The sequence below is a fragment of the Crotalus tigris genome, unplaced genomic scaffold (genome assembly GCF_016545835.1).
Source record: "Crotalus tigris isolate CLP2741 ecotype Arizona unplaced genomic scaffold, ASM1654583v1 scf7180000017873.753527, whole genome shotgun sequence".
Lineage (NCBI taxonomy): Eukaryota > Metazoa > Chordata > Lepidosauria > Squamata > Viperidae > Crotalus > Crotalus tigris.
The window spans coordinates 538,951-565,490 of NW_024096692.1; the positions used below are offsets into that span (position 1 = coordinate 538,951).

Consider the following 26,540-nt stretch of genomic DNA (forward strand, 5'->3'; position numbering starts at 1 on the left):
CCTAGGGCAAAAATTTTTGATAGAAAACTGTGTTGGAAAATCCTACCATCACCAATCTTCCTAATCACATAATCCTTAGCCCTCACTTTGCTGGCAGTAGACAAAATATGCAGAACTCCATATATTTTATAGCAATCTATGAACGTTCCATTTTAGAAGTTTTACTCTTCCTAGAATTAATTGGATGGAGTTCTGAAAATAATATGCTGGGAAGCAGATGATAGCTTTTTGAGAGATTACAAAAAAGAGCTAAAGGAAACAATGTTTGTAGTAAAGTCAATGACTAACATTCAACCATTGGTTATGTTACATTGTGTTATTGCTGCTTTCAGCAGAGAATCAATACAAATAAATCAATATTTTAATGTATGTGACTTTTAAAGATCAGATTATGAGAAGTCTGATAACCTTCTGTGGGAATAGCAAAAGACAGCTTCTTCTATTGGAAAAACACCTGATGTCGTTATTCCATTTTAGAGTGGTAGCATTTACAGTATCCTTTTGTAAGGAGGAAGGAAAAGGAGGAAATTCTGCCAGATATTTGCATTTCTTAGGAAAAAAATTAGGAATGATGCTTTGGGAGGGGGGCATTAGTTTGGAAGCGACATAAAAATGGCTCTGAATTATTTGAATGAAATTAAATGTTGAGTCTTACTTCTCAGTTCAGTGCTTTATTTGGTGCACAATAACTCCTTTGGTCACAAAACTGAAAATTAGACAACAGTATCAAATGGTTTTATCAGAAATTCAGCAGATTTATAGTATTACTCCAGGAATGTCATGTACTCTTGCCATCACAAGCATTCTGGGACATCCTGTTCCATGTGATCTCATTTCCCCATGTTGAATAGCAATATATCAAAACAGCATCCATTCAAAATTGTGTGAATTGTTCCAGATTCAACACTGTAGCACTTTTGTTCAAGATGGTAGGGTGCTAAAATATAGATTTTCACAACCAGAGGTACTTCCTTTTGAATTCCTGCATTGAGCAAGGTTATAACTTAGGATGTTAAATGATCTGTGATTCTATGGATTATAACTGTAATGGGAGTTTACTCCCCCCAAAAAATACAATAAATGCAAGCAAAGATATAGCTAAATATATAAAATGCTTTGAATAGTCTAATTAGAGAGAGCTGTAAAGCACTATGAAGTGGTATATAGGTCTAAGTGCTATTGCAATTGTTATTTTATACCAAAAAGTGGAAAGAATTTAAATGATAAAAATAAGCAGACATGAAATGACATTTTTGCTGCAAACATATTTGAGAAATGTAAAGGTCATATATTGTGCCATTAAGTTAAAAAATATGGAAGTGAAAGAATAATGTTTGATGAAATTATAAAATTTCAGCCTTCTGAGATAAGCCATTTTACACTGCAGACAGCAACATGCTTCAGTCTAATTGCCAAAAGCAAAATTGCAAAAAATTGTTTCTCCAATGCTTAAAAAAAGTTATTGAATTAATATAAAAATAAAGAGAACAATGGAGGCTTGATTCCCATTAATAAGTTATAGTTATTCATTTGTATAATTTACGATATTCTTGAGTCCCATAGATTTCATCCAGATTCATTTATCTTTCTGTCCATTTCACAAACATTTGTTTTGGGATTTTTTCCATGAATTTTACTACATAGAAAGAATAGGTAATATTGGACACCCCAAAAGAATCCTGTGGTCAACCATTCAGTTTCTATTGAAGTATGTAGCATTTTGATTTGTCTCAGATAAATTATATTTACCTTTAGACATCAGTCCCTATAAGGGATTTTTTTTAGCACAGCTGGCTTGGCAGTTAAAACCAAGGTCTTAAAGGCCATTGGGGAATAATACTATCACTGCCAGAGCTGTCGTCCAAAAAGGTCTTAATTATGTCACCCTTTCATTAGCATGAAAATGGAAGGTGAGTAACACCCTCATCTGTTTTGAAATCGAACACTAATTTGTGTAAATGATCTTGCTTTCACCAAAGCAATCTATTTTGCTGTGATTTTATACTGAAAATAATTGAAGGCATTCAATTTACCAAATCTATCTTCCCTAGAATGCTCTTCTTTATCAGCAATAATGACCTAAACAACTTTTATTTATAAACCTACCACACAAAATGCTATCATGATGTGCTTCTTTTTTCACTACAGAGAAATCTATTTTCTGCTTTGCAGTATAAAGAAAGCTATTTTTTAAATCTTGTATGGCAATTTAAGCATTATGACACTGTAGCAGATTGTTCTGTAAGAGAGTATTCAATTACATATATTCCCTTTTTAAAGAAGCGTTTGCTGTTAATATTCCTTAGATATTGAAACAATTGATCATATATGAGAACATGCTGTTAATTATTTATTAACAGCTCTTACTTATTGCCAGTAATACATACAGATAATCCTTGATTTACAACTATTTGTCTAGCAGCTAAGGTTACAATGCCATTTGAAAAAAGTGACTTACAATTTGGTACTTTGCATGTACAGCTAGTGCACTATCTCCATGTCATGTGACCAGAATTCAGGCTCTTGGCAGCAAGCATGTATTTTACAACATTGCAGTGTCCCAAGGTCACATGATCATTACTTGCGACCTACGCAGATGGTTGCTGACAAGCCAAGTCAATGGGGAAAGATGGGTTCGCTCTAATGACCATGTAATTTATTTAACAATTGCAGTGATTCATTTAATAACTAGGGCAAAAAAGATAATAAAATCAGGCACAACCCACTTAACAGTGGAAATCCTAATTGTAATTGTGGCTGTAAATTGGGGTCTACCTATAAGCAAGTTTTCCTTTAGCTTGCTTATTTATGATTCTAACATGTAATGACAGATTGCCACATCTTGCACATTTCTTTGCTCACTTCATAATGTAACTCAGTTGTTAGGTTTTATTAATATTTTGAAAGATTTTTCTTTGCTAAAGCAGTATTTCACAAAACACTTAAAAAATCTGGCAGAAGTCATTGTCACTTTTATTCATGTAAATGTTTCTTTTTAAACTTAGTATTTGACTCAGAATTTTAATTTTGTAAATGTAAACTCAGAGATGTGTTATTTAAAATAAAAAGAAAAAATGTTTATGTACAGTAAGCCAGCGAATTTTAATAAGATTGTTTTATTGTTACATTGATAATTATTCTGTCAGTGATAATCTTAAAACCAAAAGCCTTAAAACAGACTGACTTGCAGATTAGGTTTAAATCAGTGAAATACAGTATATGCTGAATAACTTTGAGATCTATAAAAATGTGAAAGTTACATTGTCAGAACTGATTATATGCTAATTAAAACACACACACACAAATTAAACAATCGGTTTGTTGGATTCTGGAAAGATTGATAGATATTTCATACATCCAATTTCCATAGAACAAGAGGCATGAAAATAAGGCTTGCTCTTTATTTTCACCAATTTCATTCCACAAATCTGTGGTTTTTTTTTCTAAAACTAATTCAGACTTGAGGGATTTGTGTGGAAATAATACTTTTTAAAGTATGCAAAACTCACTTCCATGTGTGTGGGTACACAGAATTCTCAGTCAGCTACTCTGGGATTTTAGGGGTTGCCATCTAACACATCCCAATACATCTTGGCAACCCCAGCATCCTGTATTGTAATGCAACATTTCACCTATGTATTAATATTTGTTCCTATTTCTGTTTTCTCTTTATGCCATCTCACTTTTCTTGCTTAAGACCAATCCTCTCTCACTTCTCCCTTCCTCAGACTTCAGTTTCCCAGCCTTTTCTGCAGCCCATCATATTTACTCTAGTCACTCTAAAGCCCACCTCTGTTCGGTTTTCCATAAGATGATCCTTTAATAGCTCCCCTTGTTGAAGGATTGCTCAATTCAAGCCTTGAAATTTCCCATCACAATCTTAGCAGATGTTTATAGTGTCTGTACCACAATGAGCTATATTGCTATTTCAGGAAAATTATAGTAATTATTTCTAAATTTCTTTCTATGAATACAAATTGGGTTAGACAAGTCTGTCCTCATTCTTTGTTTTTGTGTATGTTTTGAAAGTCATCACACATATTTCATTCATTCATTAGTGCCTCTTCATCATGATTGGGACAGAAAACCTTAAGCTGAAGTCAAGTATTTAAGAGCTTCTAGCTCATTTTCAATATAAGAGTGCCTTACTACATGCTGAATAATTTAGGTGCAGCATTATGGACCACTGGAAGTGATTTTTTTTTCTTCCTCATTTGGCTAAAAAATGCACTTTCATCATATGTTTTTTCTCTTTAAAGGGCTGAAAGGGAAATGCCCTGCTATGTTTCTTGGGTTGCATCTGAAGGAGTTTGTCCTGCATGTTTTTTCCCCCCACCCTGGAGAGCTTTGAGTTCTAAAATTGGTGTCTTGACTGTGTAAAGTTTTAATGTGCCAGTTTTGTATCCAAACATGTTTTATTTATTTGATATAGCTGCTTCTTGGTAGTCAATTATATCAGTGAACAACTATTATATATTAAAAATGGCACAATGAACAAATAATAAAAAGAAAAGACCAAAGCATCCTATCATGGTAGGTGGATAGATTTATTTGTTTGTTTGCTTGCTTGCTTGCTAAATTTCAGCAGTGCCATCTGTGTTCCTCTGGGAACCATAAAAGTGAGCCTGGAGGCCCTGGATAGCTAAGCTCTGATTTGCCTAGAGAGGTTATGTGAAGCACTAAAAAAAAAAAAAAAAAGAAGAAGCAACTATGACTTGGAAGGAATATAAAGGTTTCTGGATCAAAGACGTTATCTGGATAACAAAGGTCTTCACTATATTTATATGAGGTTTAGCTCATGATTCTTGGCTTGTGATTCCTGACTCTCACACTGTGACTACCATGCGCCACTAGTCATCTCAAAGATTGTAATTTCTGTATGGTTCTTTTGTCTCCAGTTTGACAATGGAGACTGGAGGTGGCTATGAACATCTCTTGTGCAAGATTGGCACCCAGCTGTTCACCTACTGTTTACAGCTTACCTTATTTCTAAGCCTAAATGCAAACTGAAAAATATTCAGCAGGCTAGCTTCTGAGAAATTAAATATATCTGCTGCCTTGTTTTTCACTAAATATAACTTTTGCAACTATTGGAAAGGAAAGATTTGGTTACTGCTAATATCAGATGATTCCCAAGTTTATTTTTAAATCTCTAGAGAAATATTTCCAGAGATTTTACTTGTTTGTGCATTAAGTACAATGATGTTTCTGAAATAAGATGATTTTTCTATAGTTTACCAAATTGATAGGAGGATTCTGTCTCTTTGATCCAATTTATCCCTATCTCTCTATTACCCATTTCAAAAGCTTTTTAATTGAACTTGTTATATCTAACACTTATTTTAAACCAAGTTATTATTGATTTTGGAGGATGTGACCTCTGATAATGTCTCTAATAGTGACTTAGCCTCCTTCAATAAAGAACTGAAAAATAGAAGAAAAGAAGAATTCAAACAAATGCCCTCTCAGAACCTATTTGACTAGTTTTTTCTTTTAAATAGCCTTTTTGTTTTCTGTAAGCAAACTCTGGTTCTTTCTTTCTTTCTTTCTTTCTTTCTTTCTTTCTTTCTTTCTTTCTTTCTTTCTTTCTTTCTAAATAAAGGCTCTTCTACTAATTCTGTAGAATACAATTATAGGAACTCCTTGCTTAGGGGCTACAATTGGGGCAGGCAAACGACCTAGTTGCTAAGTGGAAAATCACAGGACCAGGGCTTACATCCATACTTTGCCTTCAGTCATTAAATGAAGTGAAATATAGTCACTAGGTGGAAGATCATGTGACTGTGATTTATGGTTTTACTTCTACCTTCTCCTAGCTTTCCTTGTCATAAGCAAAAATGTGCACCAGTTGCAAAGTACATGAATGGTGATCATGTGGCGGAGGGATGCTACAAAGTCATAATTGTGAGGATTGGTCACAAAGTTATTTTTAACATCATTGTAACTTAAGATAGTAATTGCACAAGGCTGTCAGTAAGTGAGGACTACCTGTATTGGAAAGGAATACCACAATAGATAATAAGTAAGGATTGAGCATCTCAGTGTAGTAATTGTTTTTATAAAATGCAAAGGGAACAAATAATGTCAAATTTACTATTGGCAGGGATGAAATTAATTTTTTCACTTGCTTTCAGGGGTTAAACTCTTACACTTGGGCAGTGTGCAAATATTATTGTAAATTTGGTACACCTGATGAGGAAAAAAGCAATGTGATTTAAAGTTCACAAATGCTAATTCCTTTGCTAATTATTTATGGAATTAAAGTAAAACTATATTTAACAATACGTGGCCTTAGAATAATTATTTTCCATGCAAATAAAGCAGAATATCTTTTATCCTGACAGTAAACCTAGATCAATAATATACATCTATTATTTTTGTATTATGATATCTTCTCTTTATTAGAATATCATACACACAAACAATGCACACAGTATGTATGTATGTATGTATATAGATACATATATATACACACACACATAAACATACACACAGAAATATGCATACATAAACATATATACAGAGAGATTTAAAAATGTAACTATAGTTCTACTTTGCCAGCTCACAAAGAAGGAATGGCCTATATTTCTGAGTTGCAAATGTGTTGGTTTAGATGCTGTGAAAATAAGTATGGTATAAGAACAAAAGTGACAGTTGTATTGGCCAATTTTTATTTCCTTTGCCTGCTACATAATGTTCTATTATTTGCCAGATAAGATCATGACATTGCTCATTTTGGCTTATATGAAGTATAGCCTTCTGCAACTATTGAATATTTTACTTACACTCTTCAACACTTTCTCATCTACAATTAAAGGTCTTTTCTGTGCCTCATTTTCCATGTAACATAGATAGTGGGGCCATGTCGGTTCTCTGATCTCTGTTCCTTCTCTTCCATAGTATTCTATTTAAATTTGAAAATATTACAATTTTTATAATCCATCTCCAGAAAAGCTACAAGATCCAATCTTCTCCTACATGTTAAGCAATAAATCATTTCCACACTGCAGTCTGAGTTATTCAATCTAGCTTTGTCCCCCCCCCCAGCCTTTTTCTCTATAACTGTCAACCTGAATTGGCTTATTTCTTCAGAGAATCCACATAGATGTCAGAACATTGTAATCCAATATCTTGTAGGTTCTCCATGGATGGCTTTTTCTGGTCCAATTTACCATGATTTTGTTGCACTTGAATTTGGTTGCAACATCAACCTGTTCATTTAACCATCATATAGCCATACAACAACCCTACTCTTATCAAATTCTATCTAGTGCAGGCATGTCAAACTCATGATGTCATGTGACATCACGCAATGTATCAGGCTGGTTTTGCCATTGCCACCAATGGGATAGGTGCGGCTTCCACATGACGCGTCCGGCCCATGGGCCAGCAGTTTGACACCCCTGATCTAGAGACAGGTACATGAACTATAGTGCCTAATTCAATCTCTTTATGATGGGTTCCCAACCCCCGGTCCATGGACTGGTACCGGGCCGCAGCAAGCCAGCAAGCGGGCCACACAAACAAGCAAAGCCCTTAGGAGTCAGGCAGCACATAAAACCACCCCCCCTTCAGTCTGCAGGAAAACCTCTCACCATGTAACTGGTCCATGTTTCCCAAAAGGTTGGGGACCTCTGCTTTATGAGAAGATCTTCAAAACCTGAGTTGATAGTAAGTGTTCCGTATCAATGAAATTGTTTGAAATTATTAAGAGTATTCAAACTGTACTTCTAATCTGATGCAACTGGTAAACAATGGCATTGTCTTTGCTTGTGATTAAAATAGAAAGTGTTTCAGAAATATTATTTTTGAATTATTCTTAAATCTGAGGTTAATTCATAATCTGTCAAATCCTCTTTATCTCTTTATTTCCATGTAGAAAGCATTATACAGTTTATCCAGAGTACTTGCTTACCTAGAAGCCTACAAAATACTAGTATTTCTAAATCATTTTTCCCCATTTAGAACAAATAGGTAAAATTATATTTATGCTGACTTCATGGAAATGTAGATCTGAAATCTATATTCTCACTATCCAGACAACATTAATTCATAGCACTCAGTGATTTTTTTAAATCCAAAAAACTATAGTTTATATCTATTTTAATCTCCATGCATTCAGTTTATAGAAATATTCAGATGGAGATGAAGGTTTCATCAGCTGAAAGAGCAGATGAAATAATGAGTGAATTGCAAGAAAATATATAGAATGGAGACATTAAAAAGAGTTGTAGTATACTTGGAACAGACAGCTGTTGATCCTATTATCACATCAGATCAGTTTAATAAAGCTCCTCTCATCTAGAGTCTTACTGTGGATGAGGTCACCAATCTGGCATGAATAATCAGATTCTGGTTCAGTTGGAGGAGGGGATCTTTTTTTAGAAAAATGGGATGGGTTTTAAATGTGGTATTGACTGCAATTTCAGGGCAGTGGAGGGTGAGGAGGGACACAGTAGTAGTTGTTACCCAAAAAATCGCAATAGCTTGGAGAGGCAGATGGAGGCTTTGTGGCTGAAACTATCTCTAGGGATCAGTTGGCTTATTTACTGGTGACATCTTTGCTCATTCCTGCATGTTACTTTTGTGTGGCTTCTCCCTGTTTATTGTTCCTGAGACTTTTTGATTTTCTGAGGAGTTCCAGGAGATGGAGCAATCAAGGAGACACCTAGAATAGAAAAGGACAAAGAACAAATCTGACCAAACTTGTAAGATAACATAGTGTGGATTATTTTTAGTGATATGAGAGCCAGCAAAATTGTATATTCTAAGCTTTCCTTAACCTAAAGCCAGGTGGGTGTCTTTGGCCAGTATTCTTAGCCCAACCCATCTCACTGTTATGGGTAAAATACGAGGGAGAAATATTAGATATGTTTGCCACTTCGAGTTAAAAAAAAAAAGAGAGGAAATAATAGGCACCTGGAATTCAAAACAACTGAAGCACCACTTGGCAAAATGGCATTGACAAACTCAACACATCAGTTGCAAAATACAGCTTTGCTTGGAACAGCTTACATCCTGCAACAATACCATTAAATAAGAACATTTACCTGTCTTGGTCAAAGTGCTGATTTTACTTGCAAAACTCTTCATCGTATAGGGCCTAGCTGTTTTGAGGGATGGTCTTTCTCCACTGTTTACTCCCAACTGAGAAATGGTTTTAGTATGGCATGCTCCAGTTCCCATGTATTAAGCAATACCATCTGAAGGAAGATATGCCTTTTCTTTTTAAAACCTGCCCTCTCGAGTAATGTGCTATTCAGAATGCTCTGTACTAGCCAACTCATGTAGAATTCTGGTAATTGTCATTCCAAACATGTAGGAAAATGTTTAATTATATGAATTCAGATGTGACTATTTTCCCATTTTAATCTTGAGATATTGAAGATTTAAACCGGGAATCATCATTTCTTACCACCATACTACTTCTCTTCTCCTGAATTCTAATTCCTCCTGTTGCTTCCCTGTTCCTTTTACTAATTCCTTTTTACAATCTTCTGCTCAGCCACACCTTAAAAGACTTGGTTATAAAATACTCTATCAAAATCTCATCTAGCCTCAGAGCATGCTGCATTTGTAGTATGTTTTATGGACCTTTTATACCTATTATATGCCTGAGGTGCCATCAGAGCTGTTGCTAAAACTATTTATCACCTTTTGCAGCTCAGCATTGGAAAGTATATCTTCTTTCTTGCTGTTAGGTCATGCAACATGGCATAATAATGTCATTTTATTTGTTTACCCAGATCCAGTTTGTGGGCTGGCATGATTTAATCCATTGACAACTGTTTGAACTCTCTTTTGAGTATGGGTTGTGTTACCTGAAAATTTTGATTCACAAAGGCTACAGCTTATCTTCTAGAGTAGACCTGGAGAAATTCCATCTGTTAATGAAGACTTGGTTAAAATGTATAAAAGATGTAAAAATGTGCTAAGACAGAGGCTTATAGCATGGACAATTTTTGTATGCACAAAATGGAATAAACAGAGTGACAATCACACTGTTTGTAGAAACTCAGTTTGAGATAAATTAGGGTAATTTCCTGAAATGAATTTATATACAAAGCATATATTGATTTTGCTGAGTATCTAGCTAAATATTGAAAGCCTTAATTCTAGTTTAATCTGCACTCAGTCTTTTTCTTCAGTAGCTACCATGTGCTTTTAAACCTCTGGCAATTAACATGATAACTGAATCTTCTGTTTCTTAATATCTGTATTCCAGGTTTGCCTTAAAATATGCACCAGTTATGATGTATTAATGTTCAAGATAAATGTATACTTGCTGCAATTCAAGAACTGCAAAAGACCACAAGATAGAACCCACTAACTTCCAAAATAACAATAATAATAATGACCACAATAATAATAACTAAAATTCTCATGTGATTCTTGAAACATATAAACTCTCTGTGTTCTTGCATAAATGCTCAACAAAATTTAACACCATACAATATATGATAAAACCTAGACTGAGTGTGTATATTTTATATACACACATATAAAGTCATTTATATTTGTTTGGTACCCATAAAGTTATACACAAATTCATTATTGATCCCAGTCAATAGAAAAGGTTGTTGATTCCTAAAATACATCATTCATTTCAACTTTAAAGGGAAAAAAACAGCTAAACACTTTCTTAATATATAGAAGGGGGGAGGAAACAGATGGAGCAGACTACATTCGTGCAATAATTTTTTCACTGTACAATATAAGATGCAAGTAATCTTAAGCAACATGCAGATTCTGGAAAGGTTATTCTTTTGAGCTTGATTTTTCTAGGTCTCAGTTATTGGGTATAAGTTGTCAGTCTCCCTTTCTTCTTCCATTTTTTTTCTAGGTTCGTGGGGTAGGTGCATGGGAGATGAATGTGGCCCCGGAGGCACTCAGACTCGAGCTATATGGTGTGCTCATGTGGAAGGATGGACCACTCTCTTCACAAATTGCAAGCAGGCAGAAAGACCTGACAACCAACAAAATTGCTTCAGAGTTTGTGACTGGCACAAAGAACTGTATGACTGGCAGCTGGGCAGCTGGAACCAGTGTCAGCCAATTCTTTCAAAAAGCATTGAGAAAACAACAATATGTTTGAACGGGGAAGAAGGAATTCAGAGGAGAGATATTATTTGTGTCCAAAAATCAAATGGTGTGATAGTTGAGGACGCCATATGTGAATACTTTGAGCCAAAGCCTCAGCTAGAACAGGGTTGCCTCATTCCTTGCCAGCAGGACTGCATTGTATCTGATTTCTCAGCCTGGACAGAGTGCTCTAAGAGCTGTGGCAAAGGGCTCTCCTACCGTTTTCGTCATATTGTAGCTCCCCCTCGATATGGAGGCTCTGCCTGCCCCAACCTGACAGAGTTTCAGGCTTGCAGCTCATCCCCCTGCGCCACTGAAGAAAACCTGTACAGTCTGAGCGTGGGATCCTGGAGTACCTGTTCAATTCCTCACTTGCGGCATGTCAGACAGGTAAGAAAACGTGGAAAGAACAAGGAGAAGGACAAAGAGAAAAACATTCGGGATCCAGAAACCCGGGAACTGATTAAGAAGAAAAGGAATCATAATAGGCAGAACAGACAGGAGAATAAATATTGGAATATACAAATTGGATATCAGACCCGGCAGGTGATGTGCACACACAGGAATGGAAAGACGGTTGCTTTGAGGTAATCCTTTTTTATTTTATTTTATTTTTGTCCTCAGCTTAATCCACTGTTTCATCCATGTTTATCCATGTTACTTAGGTTGAAAGTTAGAATTGTTGAATGTGGTATTATATAAATATTTACATACCAAACATTTAGGTTGCCCCAACTTTGTGGAGTGCACCGATAAAAACAAACTATAACCAAGGAATACAATACCAAATAATTCAGTTAAATTACTGACAGCAGGATGTAACTTTCTACCTGCTGCCAGATCTTCAAGGCCTATTTAAAGGATAGTAAATTGGGGAAACTATTCCAGAGGGCAGGCACCACGAAAGAGAAGACATGCCACCTGAGTCCCATCACAAAAGCACTACGTTAAAAATGGTACCTAGAGTATGCCAGATTGGTAGAAATCATGGAGAAAGGCAGTCCATTAGATAGCCAGGCTGTATGCCATGAAGGGCTTTAAAGGACACAACTAGCATCCACTAAATGCACCCATTGAAAGTTTAGTCGTAGCCAATACAGTTCATGCAGCAGATTTTTACACGGGTATACCTAGGCATGGATTAAATGCAACTTCTGAATGGCTGTCTGAGGTAGTCCATGTAACTGTACAACACATTGCAATAGTCCATACATGAGGTGATTAAAGCATGAATCAGCATGAAAAGGGATTCCTGTTCCAGGAAAAGAAAGAGCACAATTAACACAACGGACAAATCTGGCAAAGACACCATTGGCCACAGCTGCCACCTGCTATGGCAGCAGGAGCTGTAAATCCAGGATATTTCCTACATTATGCACCAGTTCTATTTGGGAAGTGCTGTACTATTCAGAGCTTAAAATGGAAATGTCTGGGAGAATCCAGAACATTTGGCAGAACTGAGTTTAAGTCCCAGTCAAACTCCAACAGCATGGGGCAAGTCCTTGACAATATAATTCACCTTGGATTGGAAAATACACATGGGTATCAGCAGCATCTTGACAATACTAGATTGCATGTTGATAAATGATTTAATCCAATAGCTACATGCAGATGTGAAACAGTAGGGGCAGGATAATAATCTTTAGGCACTGGGACAGTGTCTCTGGATCTGAAGCTATGTAATCATTCTCTGAATAGAATGGCAAAAAACAGCCCAAAGGAGCTATTAACACCCTTTATAAACAAAGTGAGAACTAAAAAAAAATCAAGTGTTTCTTATGGACTTATTGCAAATATAATATGTATTCTTTAAGAATTGAGTGAGCATGCTTTTAACTTTTCTACTAACTATTAAATATAATAATGGGATTTGGTTTTGTTTGCTGATCTGAGCATATAAAAGCAATTGCAATTTCTTTTTAAGTGAGTATTTCAGCTAAATTCAATTACTAATTAAAATACTGTGTTCCTGTGAAATGAGGAACCCAATTATCTGAGAAAGATTTTTATGTGTCAAGTTTGAGTATACAGTATATTCATGTTCATATGAAGGCACCATGAATTTGATTTGATGATTATTTTTTCTGTTTCCCTGTAAAGTTTATTCATTAACCTTGAACTGTCACTAATAGTAACATACAGCTGAATTTGTAATTAAGAATATTGAGAATTATACCTTCATATTTTAATCCTTTTATTCCTACCATGTAACTCAGCTACCATTAGCATATTAACAGTGCATCCTTGCTCTGTGTTAATTTTCTCTACTTAGTATTTCTTTGGATTAATTTAACTTCCATTGAGTATACTGTAAAGCATTTTAAAAATGGCAATTAAATTACTTCTTTTGTTGCAAATACATAACATAGCATTTCCTCTTACTAAGTTCTATGATTCTAAACAACCTATAGTATGAATGATAGGAAACAATGAAAATAAATGATGCATTGTGATCTGTTATGTGATTTGTCATTGAGGAAATACAAATACTTCATAAGGTTAAAATCAGCCTTCTGTAACCTGAGTATAGTGTAGAGGAATTCCCTCCCTCTCTCCTTCCCTCCCTCCCTCTCTCTTTCTCTCTCTCTCTCTTTCTCCCTCCCTCCCTCCCCTTCCTAATGTGTGTTTATTGCTGCTCTTATTTACATAAACTGATGGTGTGACAATATAAAGATAGTCCTCAACTTATGACCACAATTGGGATCATAATGTTGGTCATTAAATGCTCTAGTTGTTAAATGAGATGCTCGCATGATTGCTTCATTCAATAACCAAAATCCTGGCTTTGCCAGTTGCAGTTGTTAAGTGATTATGTGGTCATTAAGCAGAGTGTGAGGTAAAGTCCCTGGAGGCTTCAGCCTCTCTCTGGTCCCCCAGACCCAGGAAACCCTGGCTGGTTACAGGGCGCACCAACAGATGCAAAACTGTTGTGCCCCAGGAGCATCAATTGGCTTCAGGACACAGCAGAGCGTATACATTGCTCCCCTTAACTTTTGCACACAGCCAGTGCAAGGCATGGCCTTCTTATAGAAGCCACCTTGTACCCTTCTGTAAGTGGGCACCATTCTTTGGAGGCTTCCCAGGCATGGTGGAGTGGAGAGCATGAACTTATGATACATTTCCATACCCCACAGAAGGAGTTCAGCATCCTTTCATGCATGGAAAGAAATTTCCTTGTTGAGAAAGCTTATATCATGAAGATCTAAGCTTTTCTGCTGCATCCCTTAGAAGGAAATCATCTCTCCTCAATGCACAGAAGGAAACTCCTTTGGTAGGATGCAGATATGAAATTTAAATCATAAAGATCTAAGCTCCATTTCTGCATCCCACCAAATCAACTTCTTTTAATGCATGGAAGAGCTTATATCATTCCACAAGGTGCTGAAACAAAGCTTAAATCATGAAGACCTAATAATTGTTTTTGCACCTTGCAGAAGGTTGTGAATTCTCCTCTCTGTGTGGAAGGAAACTCTTCTGATGGAATGCTGAAAGGGACCTTAGATCTTCATGATTCATCTTCATTTCTGCATCTTTTTCCAAGGCCATTGTAACTACAAATAGTTGTTAAATAACTGATCATATGTCAAAGTACCTGTAATTGGACTGTTCACTGCCCATTCCCAACTCTTGATTGCTAAGAATTGGGCAAGGTATACAACTGATGCCATAGACTGTTTTTATTGACATTGCCTAGTTTGGAAGCTAAGTAGAGTCAGGCATTGTTAGCTCTTTGAGGATAAACCATTAGGAAAGCCTAGCATGCTAGGTTAAGCTAAAAAGATTGTAGAGGATTGCAATAGCAAACCACTTTCATATTGTGGCCAAGGAAATTATGTGCTTGTACAGGTAGTCACAGGGATTTCTGCTCAGCTTCAGGAAACCTTGTCAATCTTACCAGACAGACCATATACAAAAATCTAATCTAATTCTACATTAGTGTAAAACTACATTAGCAGAATCTTGCAAGTCTTGCATTTCTCCTTCCATCACTTGCAAGTCTTGCATTTCTCCTTCCATCATAATTTGAACTGCTTGCTTTGCCTACTTTGCAGTTGTGGGCTATGCTGTCTCTTATCAGATTGTTCTCTAGAGAGCAGCTCTCTGACAGGTCTTCCATTGTCATATTCACATCTCTTTACCTTTTTACCATTAGATAAATATGAAGAATTATTATCCTGTAAGTGCTACAAATCTCAGCATTCCAAACCTGAACTTCTTCAACAATGCTGGAGTTGTTGAAAACTTCAGTTCAGCAAATATTAGGGTACCTCTTACCTGATCTATTTTATGATTTAAGTTTCATTGATTTAAGTGGGTCATTGCAAAATGTGAATAGGGTTGGAACATGACTATAATCTGCTCATGAATATGATCATAACTTTCATCTCATATAGACAAGATAATTGATCTCAGGAAGCAGTCGGGATTCTAGAGAGCTTCTGCCAGTTAGAATAGATAATACTGGTGACGGTGAACTAATAGCTAATCATTGCAAAAAGCAATTTGATTCATCCATTTCTGAAGATGAAGCAACATTGTCAGGACTAAGTGTCAAAGAAATTATATTCACAGCTTAAAGTAATTCTTTTTGACTTAGTGATTTGATAAGCACTGGTTGAAGGACTATATTAATCCAATCAAGACACTCAAAAGGCATAGCTCATCCCTACCCAAAGTTTATATCATAGAAATTACAGTGTTAAGAAAAAAACCCTGCTATTTTTATTCCCATTTTGAAAATTGGATCTGAGGAAAGAAGCTCGTAATTATATTGTGTCTTGTATTAGCATATGCATGCAAAAAAAATCTATAAGATTGTTTGCAGGGCAGGATTCCTAATTACGTATTATCTCCATAATCTCTCATATGTGTTCATGTATCTTTTGAAGATTTATATAGTCCTTGAGAATGTACACATCTTCTGCTGCAATATTTTTATTATCCTCGTGTTTTAAATATATGTGTCTTGGGACTAAGGGCCTCTTTATATGTGCCCTTGTGTATTCCTGATAATGCAGCTATTTTGGAGCTCTTCTGATAAAATTGTGGCTCAGCTGCGGCATAACAAGAAATAGTAAAGATGGAGCTGCAAGACAGAGAATTTTCTTGCTCTGTCTCACTTCCCAACTCATTGGTTCCTTTCTACCTTGCTGAAATCAATATCACATAGTACCTTTTTCATTATGCTTTTGAGCAGTTTTCCTCTTCTCTCCAACTGGGAAAATAATTGTAACGAGGCAGTATAGAAGGATGGAGGCAGACCATGATGCTGATTGGATGTTCTTTCAGTGATCACCTGGATATGGTGCTAGTTTACTGATAGACTACTTAATCATTGAGAAATGGCAACTGGTAAATATTTGCAATATGGTGTAGTATAGAAATATTTTTTGGGGGGGGGCTAGTAGGGGTAAATGCTATGCAGAAGCATACACAGTAATTAACTCATTTAATAGCAGTGTCGTTTGATTACAAATGGCTTTTTAGTTGCTAATTGGAGTTTTGGTAGATAAAAGGTGTGAAATCAGGAATTTGTGAGACATGTATGGTTTTTAGCCACTGCGTGAAACTCACCTTATTTTTTTTAGCTTCTGCCTTTGTTTGCTAGTCTTTCAAAAATATTTGGCTTGGGAACCTTATCTCTGCTTTCTGATCTTTATATGGTCAAATTGGAATTTGTATCTAAAGTTAGCAGGTTGTTTTCCCCAAATATTAAGTCTGTATAATATGTATACAATTGAGATGAATTCTATGTGAACTCTACTTAAGATATTTTTTTAAAAAAATATTTTAAAAACAGTAGTGAAAAATATCATTTTAGAGAGGTTTAAATAATACAGAAAACCAAACAGATGAAGGCAAGATAATGTTTCAGGATCCAATCTGAGTTAGTCACTGGGACCAGAGATTTAGTCTTCCAAGCTTTTGGACTCATGCTGATTGTTGGCCTAGCAGACACAAAAATAGCCATGGAAATGATTGAAGCCTGGTAAACAGGCTTCTTGTCAGTCAACAGGAGTATTGCTTTACCACCAGTTTACCAAATCCTTAGGAGCCAAGGGCACAATACCACAAGGAAATAATAACAGCATCCAATTACCAACTAAAAAAAAACACACACAACCTCATAAATACAATGCATAGAACAGCCCAGTGCACACACACACAGAGAGAGAAGTTTCCTGTGGAGAATCTCTAGCATAAGTATGAAAGTTTGGAAGACTAACCCTGGTACTGATGACTGACTCAGATTGGATCCTAAATAAATTTAATTACCAGAAATAAGGAAAGTCTTGAATTTCCATATTTTAGCATGATATGAAACTCTCAGCTTTTAGAATACAGAATCAACCCCTTCATGTAAACAGTATAACTAATTAAATGTGCCATTTCTGATAAATGAGATACTCTTATATATTTAACCTAGACCTATTTTGTTTTTTGCATGTAGGAGTGTCTTTTTCTTTCAATTTGAAATGGAAAGAACAACTCAGCATTCAGTTGTTTTTCTACATGTACCCAGGGATTATGTTGGCAGCATTCCCCTACTGAATTTAGTTATGTTATTCACTCCAGAACAATGGAAGAATCAGTCAGTAATCAAAAGGGAAATCAAGTAGAGAAAAATAAATGTTAATACTTTTAGCAAACAAGGAATAAAAGAGAGGAGTAATGTGGAACTGCTAAATTAAAATAATGTCAATAAACTCAAAAATAAATAGGCAGTTTTCAGAAATGGGGTGGGGGAAATGGCAAGGGAGCACTAGACAAATGAAAGATATATTTGAAACCTAATATTTATGTTACTAAAATTGTTGTGGGTGCTCCAAGTGTGCTTTTCTATGAACTTTACCCAGAAATACTTTAAAACAACAGTAGCTACTTAGCAGAAATTGAGTTAGCATGGTACAGAAAGTTCTTTTTATATAGTTACATACTTTTCAGCAGAATGGGGTGGAGCCTGCATTCCTACAGGTTTCTTCCAACAGAATGTGCCAAAAGTCCAGCCATGGTATTAGCTTTTTGAGCAAAGTTGCATGTGATAGATGAGGGCATTCTAATTTGCTTTATCAGATATTAATGCTGATAGCAAAACTTAATGGAAATGAATGTCAGGCTGACCATTTAAAAAGTGAGCTTTTGGAAGTAAATCATTTAGTTCTAACCCTGTGCAGGCTCTTTCACAGGTGTCTATAGAATAGAACCCCTTTATGGATTACTGCCTTGTCATGGTGAAGGGGCTTGCGTAACTCAATGAAGCTATAAGCTATGCCATGCAGGGCCACCCAAGACGGACAGGTCATAGTAGAGAGTTCTGACAAAATGTGATCCACTGGAGAAGGAAATGGCAAACCACTCCAGTATCTTTGCCATGAAAACCCCATGGACAGTACTAAAAGGCGAAAAGATATGACGCTGGAAGATGAGCCCCTCAGGTCGAAAGGTGTCCAATATGCCACTGGGGAAGAGCAGAGGGCTAGTACTAGTAGCGCCGGAAAGAATGAAGCGACTGGGCCAAAGCCGAAAGGACGCTCAGCTATAGATATATCTGGTGGTGAAAGGAAAGTCCGATGCTGTAAAGATTTTTTCTGCCTAGAACCTGGAATGTAAGATCCATGAATCAAGGCAAGCTAGACGTAGTCAAAAAAGAGATGACTAGACTGAACATCTACATCTTAGGAATCAGCGAACTAAAATGGACAGAAATGAGTGAATTTAACTCAGATGATCATCAAGTATACTACTGTGGGCAAGAATCCCTCAGAAGAAATGGAGTAGCCTTCATAGTCAATAAAAGAATAGGAAAAGCAATACTGGGTTACAATCCCCAAAATGACAGAATGATCTCAATTCGAATCCAAGGCAAACCATTCAATATCACAATAGTCCAAATCTATGTCCCAACCACTGGTGCCGAAGAGGATGAAATTGACCAGTTCTATGAAGCCCTACAGCATCTTATAGAATTAACACCAAAAAATGATGTCCTTATCATCATGGGGGATTGGAATGCTAAGGTAGAAAGCCAAAAGATAAGAGGAATAACAGGCAAGTTTGGCCTTGGAGTACAAAATGAAGCAGGGCACAGGCTGATAGAATTTTGTCAAGAGAATACGATGGTCATAAGAAACACTCTTTTCCAACAACCCAAGAGACGGCTCTACACATGGACATCACCAGACGGTCAACATAGAAATCAGATTGACTATGTGCTCTGCAGCCGAAGATGGAGAAACTCTATACAGTCAGTAAAAACAAGACCAGGAGCTGACTGTGGCTCAGATCATGAGCTTCTCGTTGCAAAATTTAGGCTTAAATTGAAAAAAGTAGGGAAAAGCATTAGGCCACTCAGGTATGAACTAAATCATATTCCTGATGAATATACAGTAGAGGTGACAAATAGATTTAAGGAATTAGATCTGATAGACAGAGTGCCTGAAGAACTATGGATGGAAGTTGCAACATTGTACAAGAGGTAGCAACTAAAACCATCCCAAAGAAAAAGAAATGCAAGAAAGCAAAATGGCTGTCTGAGGAAGCTTTGCAAATAGCTGAGGAAAGAAGGGAAGCGAAAGGCAAAGGAGAAAAAGAAAGATACACCCAATTGAATGCAGAATTCCAGAGAGAAGCTAGAAGAGATAAGAATGCTTTCTTAAATGAACAGTGCAAAGAAATAGAAGAAAACAACAGAATAGGGAGGACCAGAGATCTCTTCAAGAAAATTGGAGATATGAAGGGAACGTTTCATGCAAAGATGGGCATGATAAAGGACCAAAATGGCAGAGACCTAACAGAGGCAGAAGAGATTAAGAAGAGATGGCAAAACTACACAGAAGAACTATACAAGAATGAGCTTAACATCCCAGATAACCACAATGAGATGGTCATTGACCTCGAACCAGACATCCTAGAATGTGAAGTGAAATGGGCCTTAGAAAATCTGAGCAACAACAAAGCTAGTGGAGGTGACAGTATTCCAGCTGAGCTATTCAAAATCTTAAAAGACGATGCAGTAAAAGTGCTACACTCAATTTGCCAGCAAATTTGGAAAACTCAACAGTGGCCACAGGATTGGAAAAGGTCAGTTTACATTCCAATTCCAAAGAAAGGCAATGCCAAAGAATGTTCAAACTATCGCACCATTGCACTCATTTCACATGCTAGTAAAGTTATGCTTAAAATCCTACAAGCTAGACTCCAGCAGTATGTGGATCGAGAACTACCAGAAGTACAGGCAGGATTTCAAAGAGGCAGAGGAACTAGAGATCAAATTGCCAACATACGCTGGATCATGGAGAAAGCTAGGGAGTTCCAGAAAAACATCTACTTCTGCTTCATTGACTATGCAAAAGCCTTTGATTGTGTGGATCACAACAAATTGTGGCAAGTTCTTAAAGAGATGGGAGTACCAGACCATCTCATTTGTCTCTTGAGAAACCTATATGCGGGTCAAGAAGCAACAGTGAGAACTGAACACGGAACCACTGATTGGTTCAAAATTGGAAAAGGAGTCCGGCAAGGCTGTATACTGTCGCCCTGCCTATTTAACTTATATGCAGAGCACATCATGAGAAAGGCAGGGCTAGATGAATCAAAAGTTGGAATTAAGATTGCCGGGAGAAATATCAGCAACCTAAAATATGCAGATGATACCACTCTAATGGCAGAAAGTGAAGAGGAACTAAAGAGCCTTGACGTGATGTGCCGGTGCCTGGAAGATGTGAGGGTCTGGATGGGGGTGAACAGGCTTAGACCAACCCTGACAAGACCGAGTGGCTCTGGGTCTTGCCTCCCAAAGGCCAACTGGATGTCCATCTTTAGTCCTGGGGGGGGGGCAAATTTACCTCCCTCAGTGCAGGCACGCAACTTGGGTGTCCTCCTGGACTCACAGCTAAATTTGGAACAACATCTATCGGCTGTGGCCAGGGGGACCTTTGCACAGGTTCGCCTAGTGCACCAGTTGCGGCCTTATTTGGACCGGGAGGCTTTACTCACAGTCACTCATGCCCTTGTCACCTCAAGACTGGATTACTGTAACGCGCTCTACATGGGGCTATCCTTGAAGGGCGTTCGGAGACTGCAGTTGGTTCAGAACGCAGCCGCGAGAGCGATTGTGGGCGCGCCAAGGTATGCCCACGTGTCACCTATCCTCCGCGAGCTGCACTGGCTTCCTGTGGGTCTCCGGACGCAATTCAAGGTGTTGGTTATCACCTTCAAAGCCTTCATGGCATAGGGCCAGGTTACTTACAGGACCGCATTCTGCCGCACAGCTCCCAGAGACCGGTGAGGTCCCATAGATTGGGCCTCCTTCAGGTCCCGTCGGCCAGACAATGTCGGCTGGCGGGCCCTCGGGGAAAGGCCTTTTCTATGGTGGCTCCGACCTGGTGCAATCAACTTCCCCCCGAGGTTCAAACTACTCCCACCCTGCCGGCCTTTAAGAAAGCCGTTAAAACTCTCCTGTTCCGGCAGGCCTGGGGCTGATGTCCCCGGGGGGCCGGGATATGATCGGACTCGCGGTATGACTGGATTATTTTATTCTTTTATGACTGTTTTTAACCTTGTACGCCGCCCTGAGTCCTTTGGGATTGGGCGGCATATAAATATTTGTAAATAAATAAATAAATAAATTGAAGCGGGTGAAGAAGGAGAGTGCAAAAGTTAGCTTGAAACTCAACATTAAGAAAACCAAAATCATGGCATCTGGCCTTCTCAATTCCTGGCAAATAGATGGGGAAGAAATGGAGGTAGTGACAGATTTTATTTTTCTGGGCTCAAAGATCACCTCAGATGGGGACTGCAGCCAAGAAATTAAAAGACGCTTGCTCCTGGGGAGGAAAGCTATGGCAAATCTAGACAGCATACTAAAAAGCAGAGACATCACCCTGCCAACAAAAGTGCGTATAGTCCAGGTCATGGTTTTCCCAGTTGCAATGTACGGCTGTGAAAGTTGGACCATAAGAAAGGCTGAGCGCCAAAGAATTGAGGCCTTTGAACTATGGTGCTGGAGAAGACTCCTGCGAGTCCCTTGGACTGCAAGGCGTTCAAACCGGTCAGTCCTAGAAGAGATCAACCCCGACTGCTCTTTAGAAGGCCAGATCCTGAAGTTGAAACTCAAATACTTTGGCCACCTAATGAGAAGGAAGGACTCACTGGAGAAAGGCCTAATGCTGGGAAAGATTGAGGGCAATAGAAGAACGGGACGACAGAGAATGAGATGGCTGGATGGAGTCACTGAAGCAGTAGGTGTGAACTTAAATGGACTCCAGAAGATGGTAGAGGACAGGAAGACCTGGAGAACGTTGTCCATGGGGTCGCAATGGGTCGGACACGACTTCGCAATTAACAATAACAACAACAACAACAATAGAATAGAAAACTGTAACTGAGATCTGTTATTTGAAAAAGAGTTAGCCTGTATTCATCATCACCAAAACCACCAAAACAGGGGCCTTTGCAGAGTTTGGAGAGGGGCAAGTGGGGAAAAAAGCATTATGCTATTGTACTACAAGTCCCCATCTTTTTGTAAATGCATTATGGTGATATCAGTGATGGAACTTACCACACAACAGCATGATTGTAATTTTATCATTAGCCAAAAGCATTAGATCCTTCCAATGCATTGGACTGTAGCAGCTTAATCTGAGAAACATTTTTAGCAGCTTTCCCATGTGGTGGAGATTTCCTGGACAATTATCACTCTCCACAGATACAGTCTGATGTTGTTCTTATGTTAAAAATGAAATTATATGCTCCACTAAAGCAGATTGGAAACTAATTTATGCATCTTACACTTTAGTAGGGTATATAGAATCACTAGGAAACTAGGACTTAGTAACCAGCACCACATGAAATGATCTATGTCTCATGCTATGTCTTGCATTCTCCTATATGTTTCTCTACCTGGGTGAAGCACTGCTGCATATGTTTTTTGAATACTCTCCCCTAAAGCAGACTTCACACCAAAAGTACTGCAGCCATCTTTCTGTATAATGCTAATTCCAGAGACAATCTGAGAACATATTGAATCTAATAAAACTCTAGATAAGGGATTTATAGTAGTATCCTGCATCTCTGGTAGAGTAAGGTAGTATTTTTAAAATAATGGTCTGACATTGCAAGTTTATTTACAAAGATTCAATCGCTTCTTGTTTTGATTGAGATTCTATCTTCTATTTATAGTCTTTGAAATCCTATATATTCTTGTTATTTCTTGACTGAAAACTAAACTTTTGTAATGTAATGTAATGTTCACTTATATCCAACACTCCATCTGATTTGTTTTAAATTAAAGCAATTGTTCAAACAAGAATGGTTAAAGTTGTCTTGGATTCCCTAGTCTAATTATTACTAGCAGTGTACTATACATAAAGAAAACATTGGTGATGTGTAGGACAGTGGGATAGTGGAAGTAGGTTCCAAAGGATTATTAGGTCTATAGCTATATTTATGTATATAGAGCTCAATTCCTGGTGATTGCATAAATAGAATTTTCTTGGCAACAGTTCAGAAATGGTTTGTTATTGCTGTCTTCTGGGTGTTTTTTAATTTCCCAGTCTACCTAAAACCTTGGTATTTCTGAAGGTCTCTAAGCCAAGTCCAGATGAAGTCATCAAGCTGCTGAGAGATACATTTATGAATATATATTTAGATCATTAAGTGATACTTGCAGAGTTTGTCATTAGACAAGCAATTGAGATGCTGGTACTTAAAAATATAGTTGTTATTAATAGACTGATTGACAGGAGATTCTCAGTCATCTAGGTCATGGTTGTCCCAAATGTGCTTTTTTTCAAAAGGCAACTGGGATTTGTTTTTCCTTGAAGATCTGGATCTGAACTGAAGAAGCTTCTTGGATGAGAAGCAAAATGTCTTCAAGGAAAAACAGTCAGTTGCCTTTTGAGAAAAAAAAGACACCTTTGGGATTGATTGGATTCATAAGGCTATCTTGCTAAGCAAGGGTGTGCTGTATTAGGATCTGAAATAGGAATGGAAAATGCACAAAATTTCCACAAAGGATGTGGAAGCTTTTTTTGTCCTTCCCTTATTGTCTTCTTAATATGAAACACATTTGTTTCTGGGTTCACGTGGCTATTATATTAGTCCAGAACAGCGGTTCTCAACCTATGGGTTGCGAACTCATTTGGGGTCGATCGACCATTTCACGGGGGTCGCCAAGCAAGGCTTTCCGCCATTTTTTCCCCTTTTCCGGCGGATGCCTTACCTCCCTTGGGCTGGGCCAGCTGGTGGCCCAGCCGGTGGTCGGCCTGCTCCGTCTCTGCCACTTGCCAGCTACGCCTCAGCCGGCGCAGGGGGCAGCACCACGCATGCGCGGCACTCCCGGGCAGGGAAAGTCCTCGACTTACGACCAGTTGGGTAGTCCTCGACTTATGACTGGTTTAGTCCTTGACTTACAACCGGTTGGGGGTCGCAGCATTAAAAAGGTTGAGAACCACTAGTCCAGAAAAAGGGATTCTTTAAAAAGACAATGACAGGTGCAGTGTACCAGATCATTTTAAAAAAAACTTTCCTGACTTCAGGTCAAATATGGAACACTTTTAACTATTAATAAGATTTCTTCTATCTATTTAAATAACAGCAGTTCTGACTAATGTGCAATGATCTAAATCAATGAACACTGTTACTTTTAACAAATGGGAACAGATTCCTCAATCACTGTGATAATCTATCCTTTTGATTTCCTCTAACTACACACCTACATACCTGCCATGTTGTTTCCTTTCAGGGCATGCAACATTATGCAGAACATAGAAAAGAGAAATGAGAAATAGTAAATCAAAGAAATTAACAGCATGAGATAAGAAAAAAGAGTATAAATCTAATTTACAACAACACAATTCTCTTTGCCTCTTTGTATCTTTCTAACAAATCACTCTTGCTTCTATCACATCTATATGCTGCTTTTATACATTGTCTTTTGTTCTTTAACTTACCTATTTTTCAGGATCTTATCAACTCCATCCAATAATTATTTCTCCTTCATCAGGACCTATTTATTCTTCCTTCATTTAATTGTTTTTCAGTTTATCCTCATTCGTCCTCTTTATATAACCAGTGCTTTTTTTTGTAAAAAAAAAAAAAAAAAAAGGTGCCGGAACTCACACACATCATACAACCTGCCTTGCCTACCCTACAAGGTTCCATCCAAAAAAGGTGCCGAAACTCCGTTCTGGACATTCTATGAGAAAAAAAAGTTCTGTATATAACCAAACCACTTCAATGTCCTTCTTACACTTTTGTTTTCGATCAATCATTCAGCATCTGTTCATGCTTGATCCTTTCTTCTCTTATTTTACCGTACACATTTTTTTACATTTTTCATGGCATATCCACCTTTCACTTCCATATATTAAAGTGCTCATCAGCGCTCCATTATATAAAAACCCATCTTGCAACATACAACATTCAAAATATTATACAATAAATTGATCATAATATATTCAATCTATGCATACTTTCCACTATTTTTACTGGTATTTGCATATTTTAAAATTTCTTAATTTTCCTTCTTTGGTGAACATTTTATCAGCAAATAAAGTGCCTCTAGTTTTAGCCATGTGCCATATAGCATTATTTGCTTCATTATATCACTTGCACATGCATGTTTTCACTTGCAGATACCCATCATCATATCGTATCTTTCCCACTGTTTTGCAGCATTCATTAAAGAAATTTTTTTTCTTATCTACAATGTCTTAGACCAAGATTCCATCAATTATGCTTCCTCCCCCCTTTCTGTTAGCTGAACTCCTGTGGCATTCTGTAACATAATTATTTCCTCCCCTTTCCCCCCTGTTTTTCTTTTAGGTTCACTTTCCATTAATTCTATTGGAAGATTAATTTATCTTCTAGTATATTTTCATTCATCATTTCTTCGCTATTTTTCTTCACTTCTTTTCCTCTGCCTCTTTTCTTTTTTCTATGTACATTTTTTTTCTCAAAGTTGATCTTTGTCATTTCCAAAAAATGTTGTGTCCCACATTCAGAACTTCCCATGATCCTTGCTTCTTTCTAATTTTCATCATAAACAATTAAACCAACTATGCCAGTGATGGCGAACCTATGGCACGGGTGCCAGAGGCGGCACTCAGAGCCCTTTCTGTGGGCACATGGGCCATCGCCCCAGTCCCAGGCCTTCAGCTGGGTTTTATAAAACCTTTTTGCTTTAGGCCTCCTCCGCCGTGTGCAAAAAAAAAAAAAAAAAAGGTTCAATCAATCAGTCAATTTCAACTTCTTGCGGGAAAAAAAAAGATCTTGCAAAGTTGGAATTGATTGATTGAACTTTTTAGTCCCACCCAATCTGCCGTTACCATCGCAGGCATGCCCAGCCAATGGGCCACACCCACCCAGCACCCGACGATGCATAAGTGCGTTTTGGGTTGCAGTTTGGGCACTCGGTCTCTAAAAGGTTTGCCATCACTGAACTATGCTTTCAGATA

General features: G+C 37.5%; 1 protein-coding gene across 11 annotated transcripts in view; it reads left to right on the forward strand.

The window, feature by feature from the left end:
• THSD7A (thrombospondin type 1 domain containing 7A) overlaps window positions 1-26,540 on the forward strand; it is a 327,958-nt gene that overhangs the window by 185,288 nt on the left and 116,130 nt on the right. For all 11 annotated transcript variants that reach the window (XM_039343800.1, XM_039343804.1, XM_039343803.1 and 8 more), the window contains one exon: window positions 10,844-11,669. In XM_039343800.1, the coding sequence (XP_039199734.1) occupies window positions 10,844-11,669 (826 nt within the window). The remainder of the gene's footprint in view (window positions 1-10,843; window positions 11,670-26,540) is intronic.